At 47.5% G+C, this 12,774-nt stretch overlaps 1 protein-coding gene across 1 annotated transcript; it reads right to left on the reverse strand.

The window, feature by feature from the left end:
• Positions 1-324: 324 nt before the first annotated feature.
• On the reverse strand, positions 325-9,076 carry FKBP11 (FKBP prolyl isomerase 11). The gene is made up of 6 exons (XM_056848836.1): positions 8,615-9,076; positions 8,295-8,360; positions 4,007-4,094; positions 3,355-3,388; positions 2,283-2,353; positions 325-542 (listed from the first exon to the last, which is right to left on the reverse strand). Exons 1-6 carry the CDS (start codon positions 9,074-9,076, stop codon positions 325-327), a joined length of 939 nt encoding a protein of 312 aa, XP_056704814.1.
• Between the last annotated feature and the right edge of the window lie 3,698 nt (positions 9,077-12,774).

Here is a 12,774-nt window from a genome sequence, read left to right on the forward strand (position 1 = left end):
CATGGAGATGAGCTCTATTACTATCTATTAGCCATGACATCTAATAAGCCCAGGTGCAGAGGCTGTTTTCCTCTGAAAATCAACTTCATGCCCAGGCCGTCATAATAATGTCTCTTAGACACCCTCTCCTGTTTAAAGACTATTCTAATTACTGGATCCTAGCCGATGAAGTCATATCCCTTTGAATCTTCCTGGTGCCTTGCTGGGAGATGTCCAACCCACACCTCCCACTCTAACCACTGTCTTATGAAAATGTGAGCAGATCTCTTTTCACCCAGCAACAGAAGCAGCCATAAAGCAATGCTGAAAAATGGAAGGGCAGCTTTATTTCTTCTTGGCTTTGTTCCTCTTCTCATCCTTCAGTCTCTTCTTGGAGATGCAGGGGGTCCTGGCCTTCTGATAGAGGTGGTAGCCAATAAGTCCCAGAAGTGCTGGGACAAGCCCAATGCATAGTAGGGGCAGCACATCATTCAACAGCTTCTGCCAGTAACTCGCTCTGGAGAGCCCTACCAGTTCCACCTCAAACTGCAGGACTGCATCAGCTGGAGAGAGGAAGAGGCACCATGAAGCAAGGCTGGCCATGTAGCACCACTATAGGCAAGTCAAGATTTTGTAGGTGCAGGTCAACTGCCTGCAGGAAGTCTGGAACTCCGATCTAATTCATCTGGAGAAGCCCTGCAGCAGCTACAGCAGAGCCTATACCTGGCAAAAAAGACTGCTTTCCTGTGTGAGGAAAATGCTCCCTTACCTAACACTGGTGCAGGACTGGATTGGCTGTATAAGCTATCAACGGTCATTGCGGTTGAGGGCTACCACAGTTGGCACACAGAGAGACACAGGTGCTTGTCGAATTGCAGTGATGCTCAACCCTCCCAGCTGGTTTCCAGAAGGCAAGCACATGTGCTCACCTCACTGACTAAGTTGATAACTAAATTGCAACCACATATGCATTTGTACACACAACCCAAGGGAACAGCTGGTGGGTCCAGGAGCCAGTGGTAATTGTGGGGTGATGAATGCAGGGCAGCTCTCGCTTAGGATACTGAATTTCATCTCACTCTGCCCCACTCCAGCCATCAATTATCAGGGCATCTACATTCCGAACCCAGCTGGCAAGAAGTGACATTTGGAGCTGTTTATGTCAGCAACCGCCCTGACCTGGATGGCCCAGGCTAGCTTGATCTCGTCAGATCTCAGAAGCTAAGCAGGGTCAGCAGTGTTTAGTATTTGGATGGGAGACCACCAAGGAATACCAGGGTTGCTGTGCAGAGGAAGGCACTGGCAAACCACCTCTGTTAGTCTCTTGCTATGAAAACCCCAAAAGAGGTTGCCATAAGTCGGCTGCGACTTGAAGGCACTTTACACACACACACACACACACACACACGTCAGCAACCAGGTTGTTCTCCCCTGAACTATCACGTGCACTTAGCAACACTAACACCTTGACTACTGCTTCTCCCACAAGCCTAGTCCCCATCACAGCTGCCCTGGTTTCCTAAATTTGTCCCATCCAGCCCCATAGTTCATGAATTCTTGCATCTTTGCCTTTGTTAAATCTCACTGGAAAGCAAAGCCCCAGTTGAGCCTTGGAACATTTCTGAGCATACACACAATTAACAGCTTTCTTTGAACCATGTATATGCCCAGGCCTAGAAGACTGGAGCTTCCAGACAGACTTTAGAACCAACTCCTCTCTTTTTAGCAGTTAAGCTGTTGCCCCAATTTCTGCTGCTTGATTCATTCAGGAGTGGAAAAAGAGCAATGAAAGGGACAAGAGTGGTGCTAGAATACACTGGGCCAGTGCTACATTGCTTTCCCCAGCTCTTTTTCCATATAGACAACAGTAATGCAGCCAGGATGGATTGACTCAATAAAGGAAGCCACAGCACTCAGTTTGCAAGATCTGAGCAAGGCTGTTAAAGATAGGACATTTTGGAGGACATTGATTCATAGGGTTGCCATGAGTCAGAAGCAACTTGACAGCACTTAACACACACATAATGCAGCCAGCCAGCCAGCGATGGTTCACATTTGGCTATCCTACAGCATCACAGTGGACTTGCCGTTTCAAAATCCCCATCCTATTTCATCTGCCTGTCCTTCCCCACCCCTCCAGTGCCCCACCAAGAAACAGTGAATCATCTGAGCATTTTAGATAATAAAAGCAGATAAAGCAAAGGACATGTTTGTCCTCTTGAGAACCCATACCAAGATATCTTGCCAATCAAATACCAGTGAATTGAACGGCCCCTGAGTAGATACAATTGACAGGATACTACCTGGAACAGCAGGCGGGGAGCCTCGTTTGCCATATGCCAAGTGAGGGGGGATAATAACTTTCCGTTTTTCCCTGCCACAAAGAGGAAAGACATCATCAGCAAGTGAGGATGAGACATTTGCACACAATGCTGTCAACTTCAGTAGGAATCCCATCAGACAGGAATAGCTGAGCACAAGTCTTTCAACTGTTTGTTTGTTTTTTTGGTAGGATGGGGATGGTAATGAAAAAGCTAGACAGACATGTCAGGTTTGCTTTTGGTATTGGATTTCCCTATTTTTATGCAGGGGCTTTTGTTTGTGTGAGTAGATGGAAGGCTACTAAAACTTGATAGTGAACATTCCAAAGTTAAGAAGCTGGAGTCTCAATCGAAAGGGGAGAAATCATAGCTTGTATTAAGACCGGCATGGAAGTTTGGAGAAAGAATCCTGGATATACTAAAGAATCCTCCAAAAAGGAATAAAATAAATGCAGATAATTCCTTGACCATAGGCAATTAGTGTATTTAAGCATTTATATCCTGCCTTTTCCTCTCATTGAGGGGCTCATGACAGGTTGCATAAACATACATCCAAGACAGCATATGAACAATATAATCTTACATCTTCAAACAAATCAAAACACATGAAAATATATGAAAATATCAGAAAATCAGAAAAAAAGACTCAACTTTCCACTTGTAGCCCACCACATCAACCCACTTCTCCGGCAACAACACTGGATCAAGAAGCAATTCCAGAACTCAGTCACTAAGAGAAAGACTCACACCGTCCAAAGTAAGCAGCAAAAATCCCTTTAGCATCAAACTCATTGGTCACCCCTAAGCATCCTAGGAACTGTAGTTTGATGAAGGTGCTGAAGACTCTTGTTAGAGAACTCAACCTCACAAGACTACAGTTTCCTGAAAAATGACTATTAAACCAGTTTTAAGTTTTTAATGTTTACCGGTATATACCCAGAGAGGTATACAGCCATCTTTATTATGGGCTCAGGCCAATGTGTTGCCATGGTAGAATGCTGGGTTCAGGCATGATGGACCAGGTTCCAAGCCAAGCATACCAGAGGCTACTTACCCAACACACATGTCCAGCAGACCCTGTTCCAAGCCTAAACGAGAGAGAGAGAAAATACACAAGAGGCAAGTTATGGAGATGTTTTTCTGCGGCTTTCTGCCTTCTCAGCTCTTTTACATGGGCCCACTGTGGCCTAGTTTGCATTGAGGTGATAAACGTATATTTGGGTAGTACACACTGCAGGCAGAGACTCAGAGGACAATATTTCTCCACACAAGAAATGTACATAGAAAAGCACCATGTCAAATTCAAACCCTTCTCCACTGATAGGTTTTCTATATTCAAGGAATATATATATATAACATTCAGTCCTGTGAGACCCCATCTGCAATCTGAAGGGGTGCAGCCCAAACACCAAACCGCCAACCCAGAAAGACTTTGCTTGATATATCTAGTAGCCTTTTTTTTACCTTTTATCCCTTCGAAGCTCCTTGATCAATTGATCTTGAGCAGCATATATCTAGTGTTGGAGGGATATAAGGATTGAAACAAATCTTGCCACAGACAATGTAGCCTTGGGGTCCCTATCGCTTAGTAAAAAAGGCATTATGTCAGTCACAGAGGCATTGGATTTGTATATTAAAAGGGGGGAAATATAGTGCGATCAAAGTATATCTAGTAGCAAAATACAAATGCCTGAGGCATAACATACCAGGGATGACTTGTCTTTTGCCCAGCTCTACTTGCAGTGGATCACGGGAAAGTGAACTATCAATTATACGGCCATCTTTGAGGGTGCCCTGCAAAGGAAAAACAACACTATGCACACCTGTGAGTTTCAGCTTGAGCAAGTGCTACCACAGCTCTCAGCTGTCACTTCTTTTATACCTCAATTGTTTAAAAAGAACACCTATTCCAGAGGGAACATGATAGCTCGTGGTTCTAAATGGCACATCAAAGCTTTCAAACTGTATAGGTATAATTGTTCATCCTTTAAAAAATGGAATACCTCTAAAAGCAGTAGGTGGCAGACTTCGCCTTAGAAGAGGCATTCCCTCTTCTGTCTCAAATAGGAGGACACCTCTTTCAAGACAGTAACTCAGGGTTGCTAATTGCCTGGCGAGAAAAAAATATCCTGTCCCTCTAATAAAGACTTACCGGGATTTATTATACCAGATGATGTTATTTCCCTGCATGCCATGAAAAGCTTCAGCTGCCCATTTCCACACATTAAGCCTCTATTAAAGGGACAGGACATTTTCTCCATTCTTGTTGGTAACCGTATAGTAGCCACATGTATTATCTAAAAGCAAAGATAATATGTATCCTTCCAAACAGTTGCTACTATTCCTGTGCAGACCTACCCATTCTAATGAACAGATTAATCTACTAAAATCCATGCAATTCTTCAAATAGGTGACAGCACTAACAGATTCATATGTAAACATAAAACGAAGCCCTCTTCTTTTTCCAGGCCAATAAAGCTTGCTTGAAATTAAAAAGCTTAATTCAGACAGGCTTTAACACACCTGTGGAAGAAGCTCCAGAATTGTTGAGCTGCTTCAGAAACACCTAACACAGGGGTGGGGAACCTTTTTTCTGCCAAGGGCCGTTTGGATATTTATAACATCATTCGCGGGCCACACAAAATTATCAACTTTAAAATTAGCCTGCTATATTCGGTCAAAAATTTACCCAAGAGGCACGACTGGAGACGGCTCCAAGTGTCTGCCATGTTTCTCCACTGTCCGGGTGGGAAAGGGTTAACACAGTTTCTCGGGTGGTCTTAGCAGCTCAATAAGCGAATGACTCTTCTGCAAGGGGGAAAGAAGGTTCCTTTTCTCAGCAAAACAAACATCCGCCTTGAACAGAGGCTATTGCTGTCCGTGGGAGGGGGCGGATCGCCAGTCTTAGATCCTTCTGAGCTAGAGATCTGCCAGGACCCACAAAGGGCCAGACCAAATGGTTTCGCGGGCCTTATACAGCCCCCGGGCCTGACGTTCCCCACCCCTGACCTAAGAGAAACATTTGAAGCAGGTTTACTCACTATCCTACTAAACTTTATTCAGTGGGATTCACTCCCAGGAAAGTGTTCTGAGGATTGTAGTGTGACACAAACCAACTAGTGCTAAAAGCAATGGAACATACTTTGCTGCCCTAAGCAAAAAATAATCCACTCGCTTGTTTCATGTGTATGTCTCTCTCCATTCATCCTTGAGATTGCCAATGAGTATAGCCTCTTTCCCTGACTCACAGAAAGTATGAAAGAATCAAAGGAAGTGAGAGGGAAGAGGGAAACGACTCCCAACATAAGGGCAGAGTAAGGTGTTCCCAGAAAGCTTTTGACCTTCATGGGATGCTTTCCCTGTCAATCTGTGGTAGACCTATTCATCCAAGTGTGTCACAAACCCCTGTGGATCACAGGATTCTAGCGCACTAGGATTCAAGGGAACATAACTTGGGCCACTAGAGAAGCCCACTAGGCATCAGTATCGGAGCAAGCATTGGTTACAGTGTGAGAACTGGGTTTGAGTCTTCTGCCATAGAAGCTTGCCAGTCATACACTCGCACACGGTTGTTGTTCTGAACCTACTTCACATGGTTGTTGTTCTGAAAATAAAAGGGAAGACAGAATGATGTTGTAAACTGCTTTGGGCCCTTACTGGGGAGAAAAGAGTGGTATAAATAAATCCATTTAAAAAAACCCAGTCTACTTGATAAAAGCAGATACTCCAAAACACACCCAGCTCTTCACTGGGTCTGCACATAACAAGCAGGGTTCCCAAGCAGCCTGAGAAATAAACAGGCTAATTCAATTGCTAACTTTTTTTCTCTTTTTTTTATGCCAATAAAGGTACTTGATAATTGCTAACTTTTCGATTGATCGATAAATCACACATATCAAATTAAAAAATTGAAAAAGAGTGGCCTCGCTCTCCCCACACATTTTGTCTGGGTTTTCTAGATGCTGCCTAATCACAAATCCAGAAAAAGCAGGCAATATGTGGAAATGCGAGGGGAGAGCAAGGCGACCTCTGATGGTTGGTCGGAAAACACAAGCATAATCAAAGCAAGCCCCGAAGTAGTCAGCGGGGTTACTGTGATTAAACAGTCATGCATAAATGACCTTTGTGACAAAACAGCATCAGGAAAACCCAGAGAAGTTGCCAGGTGGGAGTCAGTCCAACTCTGAGGGACAGAAAAATAATGCATAACCCCAACCAGGGCTGGATTAAGACCTTTAGAGGCCCTGAGCCAGTGATGGCGAACCTTTTAGAGACCGAGTGCCCAAACTGCAACCCAAAACCCACTTATTTATCACAAAGTGCCAACAGCTGGGCGGCAGGCAGTCCAGGGAAGGGGGGGCCTTTGAACTGCTCCGGGCAGTCCATGTGGGGGGAGTCCCCATTGGGAAGCTTCCCCCGTCACGGAGGCCAGGTCTACCCATTGGTTTCTATAGAAACCAATGGGTAGACTTGGCCTCCATGGGAGTCACAGTCGGGAGGCCAGGTCTACTGTCATGCAAACCAATGGGTAGACCTGGCCTCCGGATGGAGATGGGTCTTTTCCCCCCACGGAGGTCAGGTCTACCCATTGGTTTGCATGGCAGTAGACCTGGCCTCCTGACTGAGGACGCCCCCCCAAGGAGACCAGGTCTACCCATTGGTTTCTATGCGCATAGAAATCAATGAGTAGACCTGGCCTGCATGGGGGGGGGGAGAAGAAAGCGGCAGCCTGACCGTGTCCGGGAGAGGGGGGGTGGCGGGGAATGCGAGCCTGGCCCTCTCTGGGCCGACTCTCAGCTGGGCGGTGGGGCTACAGCTGGGGTGCGGTGGCGCACCTCCACGTCTCTGCGCCCCATCTTCTCCCGCTCTCCTCCCCATGCCCCCAGCCAAGTCCTCTGACCGCGCCCGGTGCAGGCCCACCCGACTCTCAGCTGGGTGGCGGGGCTACAGCTGCGGTGGCGCGTCTCTGCGCCACGTCTTCTCCTGGCTGTCGGCTTGCCGGTTCCTCGCCCCGTCCCTCGTGCTTGCCAGCAGAGAGGGCTACGCGTGCCGAGTCGGGCACGCGTGCCATGGGTTCACCAACACGGCCCTAAGCACTTAAAAGATTTTGGTGCCCCCATATATACGTAAAAAACATTAGTATTAGTATTAATAATAATAATAATATTGAGCCTAGTGTGATTATTCTCAGTTCCCACTTTTTCTTTATCTTTATGCTTTTTTAAAGGATAAGAGTAAAAATTGTGATGTTCAGGTTTTGTTTTCTGATGTGCCCCGCATATTTTTTTTTAGTTTTTCACACTGAACCGTCATTCAGGAAGCGACTGCGAAGCGGTGCATACCTGCTTCGCATTTCTTAAGAGCCCCTTTAACGTGACCTTTTGTGTTTGCTCCGCCCCACCTCGAAGAATCCACTCAAGGAGGCATGCAAAATCACAGCCGCAGTTAGCTATGGAAAGGGCGGTTGCTAATGGAAGGAACAAAGGAGCAGGCAAGTGGGGGGGTGGAATTTCTCCTTTTGCAACAGTGAACAGGCATTTTAAAGGTAGCATTTTAAAAAAGAGCTTTGAGCGAGCATCAAAATTGCCCCTGCATAAATGGCCTGTATGTATGGGGGGGTTTTGTTCCATTATTGTGGGGGGCTCTTTTTGTGGAACCCTGGTTCAGCTGCACCATCTGCAGTTTTGCACCATATGGTCCAGGGTAAATCTGGCAATGGAAAAATGTCTGCGGCGCCCCCCCCCCTTCCCGTGATGCCCTAATTTTGCTTAATGGCTAATCCAGCCCTGACCCCAACCAAGAACCGAGTCGGTCCAGCGGAGGCTGCGAGTCAAAGTACTCGCGCGTCCACGGCTTTCCCTCTCGGATCCGCCCCAGCCAAACACGGGAGGGCCGAGTGCCACGAAGCCCCGCCCCGCACGGGGGGAACCCCGCGCCAGTGCTGACGTGTTCGCACGGCTTACCTGGCCTCGCCGGCAAGCCCGCGCCACCTACCGTGTAATGGATCTGAACCGTGTCGCCCGTCGCTGAGTGCTCCGCGCAACCCGGGGGGGCCGCCACCTGCACGAGCAAGAGCGAAGGAAGCCCGACAGAGAGGGCAGCCGTTTGTTTCCGCAGCCTGTTGCCCGGGGGGCCGCAGTCGGGCTCAGGACGGGCATCCTTCGCCCCGCACCCGGAAGCGCATCTCCCCCCCCCCCAGGGTCGGTTTGCATCTCCCCCGCCCCAGCCATGAGCATGCACGGGGCGCGGGGGGGGGGCGTCACGATTCTCCTAGCCGCGGAAGGGGCGCGGCTCCCGCGTGGCGTCCAGCTCACCAAGGTCTGCAGCTGCAGCGTCCTGAGCTCCGCTTCGCTTTCGCTCTCTGCTGCTCCCTCCTCCTGCTCCCGGCTGGTCGACCCCCAGCCCAGCAGCAGCAGGAGGCAGAAGAGGAGGCTGCGGCGAGGGCGCATGTTGCGAGCGGGCGGCGAGGGCGCAGCGGGCCTGTGGCCGGGGACGGCGGCAGCTGGCGGCGGGCTGGTCCCGAAGGCCGGGGGGCCTCCTGGCGCCGCCTCCTGCCGCCCGCTTCCCCGCCCCAGAGGGCCGAGCCGGCAGGGGGCCCTCGGGGAACTGGGCCTTTCCCGCGGCAGGCGACCTGCGGGATGGGGATCCGCGTGCTGATCGACTGGGGTCTGGGCCGCTGCAGCACTCTCGCGTGGGTTTTCGGTGTGGCTTTCACGTGAAAGGCTAGGTTCCAGGCAAGGTGCTGCGGGAAGGGAGGGCCACCCCCTGGGCGCCATTTATTTCCTTACTTCGATTTTTATATCCCACTTTCCCACCAGTGGGGACCAAATGGAGAAGGGGTTATCCTCACAACATTTCATCCTCGCAACAACCCTTTGAGGTAGGTTAGGCTGAGAGAGAGTGAGTGGCCCAAGGTGACCCTGTACATTTTCTCAGCAGAGCGGTGATTTGAACCTGGGTCTTTCAGATCCGTGATAAAAACACCCTGTCTCTGGTAATCTCAATGCCATGAATGGGAGTTCCGTGTAACATGAAGCTTAAGGGAAGGGAAGAAAGCATAAAGAGAGGACCAAACCAACCATGGAAGGACAACAAACGGAAAATTGGGCTGTGAGGAAGAAGGGTTGGTTTTTATACCCCCCTTTTCTCTACCAGGGTCACCCAGAAGGCTTCACGTGTAGGAGTGGGGAAACAAACCTGGTCCACCAGACTAGAGTCTGCTGTTCATGTGGAGGAGTGGGGAATCAAAACTTTTTTCTCCAGATTGGAGTCCACCGCTCTTAACCACTGCACCACGCTAACTAAACTAAACTAAACTAAACTACAACTCTGTGAGTTGGCATACAGCCTGTGGGGAAATCTGTGTTAAAAAGACCCCCCCCCCCAGGGTCTACTGGAATAACAGTGGCTATTTTAATGACGCCTGATGCTGAAAGGATGTTGTTTCGAAGGACTTGAAGCCTTCAAATGCCACTGTGCATACTTGCATGATCTTGATTACGCACACCCCTCTCCAGTTCACCAGATTAGCCTCCGCCGCTCATGCGGAGGAGTGGGGAATGAAACCCGGTTCTCCAGATCAGACTCCATCGCTCCAACCACCGCTCTTAACCACGACACCATGCTGGCTCTCTGAATACACTGAAGAACTATACCGAAGAGATGAAACAACAGCTCGAGTTCTTCCTTGAAATGACTGAAAACAAAGCCAAATGTTGCAAACAAAAGCCATTTTTCAAATGGGTACCTATAATCCCTTATGACTGCCTCCCACCCTCCTTTGCCCCGCCCCCATTTCTGGTTGCACAAACCGCCCCTCCAGTCACACCCCGCCTTCCTTGCCCACTCTGCCACTCTCATGCACAAGCACGCCATCATTCTCCACAGAAAACACTCGGACACCCTCAAGTTCTCATGTGCTTCCCAGTCACCTCTGCGTACAAACTCTCTGGCGCGTGTTTTTTTATTCTTCTCTTCTGGTTTCTCTCTTGGCAATGTTGGTTGCCAGTGAAGTCATGTTCCCCAGAATATATTTAGGGGTATCAGTATTGCCCCTTTCACAATGGCAAAGTGTGAGCATTTTCTTGGATCCAAAACACAGCACCCTGTACTTGCATGTACAGTTCCTCTCGCTTTCCTGAGTAGCACTGGTCGCTCCTCACCTCTGCATCCACTCCCTCACTCCTTTTATTTCCTAGTTCTTGAATGATTCAGGAGAATGTTTTGCTGTGTGTGTTTGAAGTTACTTTTATAATAAAAACCAATTAATCTTAAAACAAATCTCTTCTTTATTAAGAGTTTTTCACAGGGATTCAGTCTCTGTATACAAAGGGAAAAGATCCTCGTTATCCCTGCCTCTTGCAACATATAGTCTTCCCAGCTAATTCCCCCAACCAAAAGGGAAGACAATCTAATTTGGGTAACAGTAGATGTTGACCTAGGCACGGCTAATATGAGGGCTTTCATATTAAAAGGAATGTTTGAGACAAGTTTGCTAGCTACTGTAAATTGTACCATTAACTTGTTAGCAATGGTTGGAGTGTTGGCCTCGGATCTGGGAGACCCAGGTTTGAATCTTCACTCTGCCATGGAAACTTGCTGGGTGACCCTGAGCCAGTCACACTCTTGCATCCTAACCTACCTCACAGGTTTGTTGTGAGGATAAGGGGAGAGTGCTGTAAGCCATTTTGGGTCTCCATTGGAGACAAAAGTGAAGTATAAAGTAAATAAACAAAAAAATTAAAATGACCTTTTTTGTACATGCTGAAGGCTGAAAGAATTCCTTTTTTTAAAGCCTGGCAGGGCTTCTTTCATTCAACAAATGCCAGAAATATTTCCTGGATGGTCTTTGCTGCATCTTCAGAGATGAATCAGCCTTACCAGATGTAGAAGCTTTGCAGAGCCATCTGCCAGTCTTGTCAGAAGGAAGGTGAAAAACACTTCTATGCTGATTACCTTTTCTGTGGGACTCTGGCCTCCCTTATCCACTTGCTGAGTTTGGTCAGGAAGCTGGTTAAAATCTTCCCATCCCAAAGACCTTTGGCTGGTTGGCTAATATGATCACTGTTCTTATGCTTTATTTAATGCTTCATTTGTTTTACTTATGGTTTATTTCTTTACTTCATTTATACTTTGCTTTTCCCCGAATGGGAACCCAAAATGGCTTACGTAATTCACCGCTCTCCGTTTTATCCTCACAACAATCCAGTGATGTAGGTTAGGCTGAGAGTGCATGACTGGGCCAAGGTCACCCAGCAAGCCTCTGTGGTCCCCGATCCTACTCTGACCCTCTAACACTAGCTGCCTCTACAACCCACTCCAGTCAACTTCCTGGCAATGGTATTCTATACCAATTGAAGTTTCAAAACACTTTCAAGGGCAGCCCTGTGTAGAGCACATTGCAGTAATCAAATCTCGATGTAACCAGAATAAATTAATATAAACTGACACCAAAATGCAAGCTAGTGTCCCCTCTGTCCCATGATAGAAATATAATAGAAAATTCCATAATTGACAATTTGCCCTCCTTTCATGGTGCTTAAAGTCTGTTGGCTTCACCCTGCCTAATGGTATGGCCAGCCACGCAGATTTGGCTTTTGTCATGCTCCTCCCTTTGTTGGGGTGGGGATGGACAAGCACACTGCCCTGATCTCCTTGGAGGACAGGTGAGATTTAAAAAAAATAAATATAAGTAGGTTTATAATGATGTAGAAAGAGAATGGAGGAAATTATTCTTTACATGTTTGAGGTCAACTGATTAAATTGATTGGCTATAGGGTCAAAGAACAGAATGTGCCTCTTCATGTACCACACATCTTACCACGAAATGGGGTGGTAGCCACCGGTTTGCATTGCATTTTAAAAGGGTTAAACACATTAATAAAAGATAGGTCTAGCAATGGCTATCATCCATTGTTCAGAGGCAGCATGTCTCATTTCAGGGTGCTGGAGGTTAAAAGTGGGGGGGCCGGCGGAGGGTCATCCTGCTTTTCTCAGGGGCATCTAACTGCATCTAACATTGCTAGACTTGTCAGATTAGAGTATAGTAGCACCTTAGAGACCAGCAACAGTTTCAGGGTATAAGCCTTCAAGAATCAAAGTTCCCTTCATCAGACATGGGTAGAGTAGAAATGGACCTCATTAAGTCGCTATGATCCCCAAACACTGAGGGTTTTTAAAAAATGCAGTATGGTGCTGTCACCACTGTGTGGCAGCAGAACATCATCAATTTATTTTCCGCTCTATTTCTGGGAGATATGCCCAGGTTTCTTGGAATGGCAGTCTGAAAGTTACATGTCCAACCTAGACCATCACACTCGATGCAATTTGTCTCTGCCTTCCAGCTGGATTGTATTCAACATAAGCTGCAAAAAACTTTGGTGAGATGGTCACGATGGAAACATGGGAAAAACTTTGTACCCTTGAGCTAAAATATACCGTGAGCCAAAAAGTGAAAGAAAATTGGTATAATACT

Source organism: Euleptes europaea, chromosome 1, assembly GCF_029931775.1.
Source record: "Euleptes europaea isolate rEulEur1 chromosome 1, rEulEur1.hap1, whole genome shotgun sequence".
In the NCBI taxonomy this organism is placed as follows: domain Eukaryota; kingdom Metazoa; phylum Chordata; class Lepidosauria; order Squamata; family Sphaerodactylidae; genus Euleptes; species Euleptes europaea.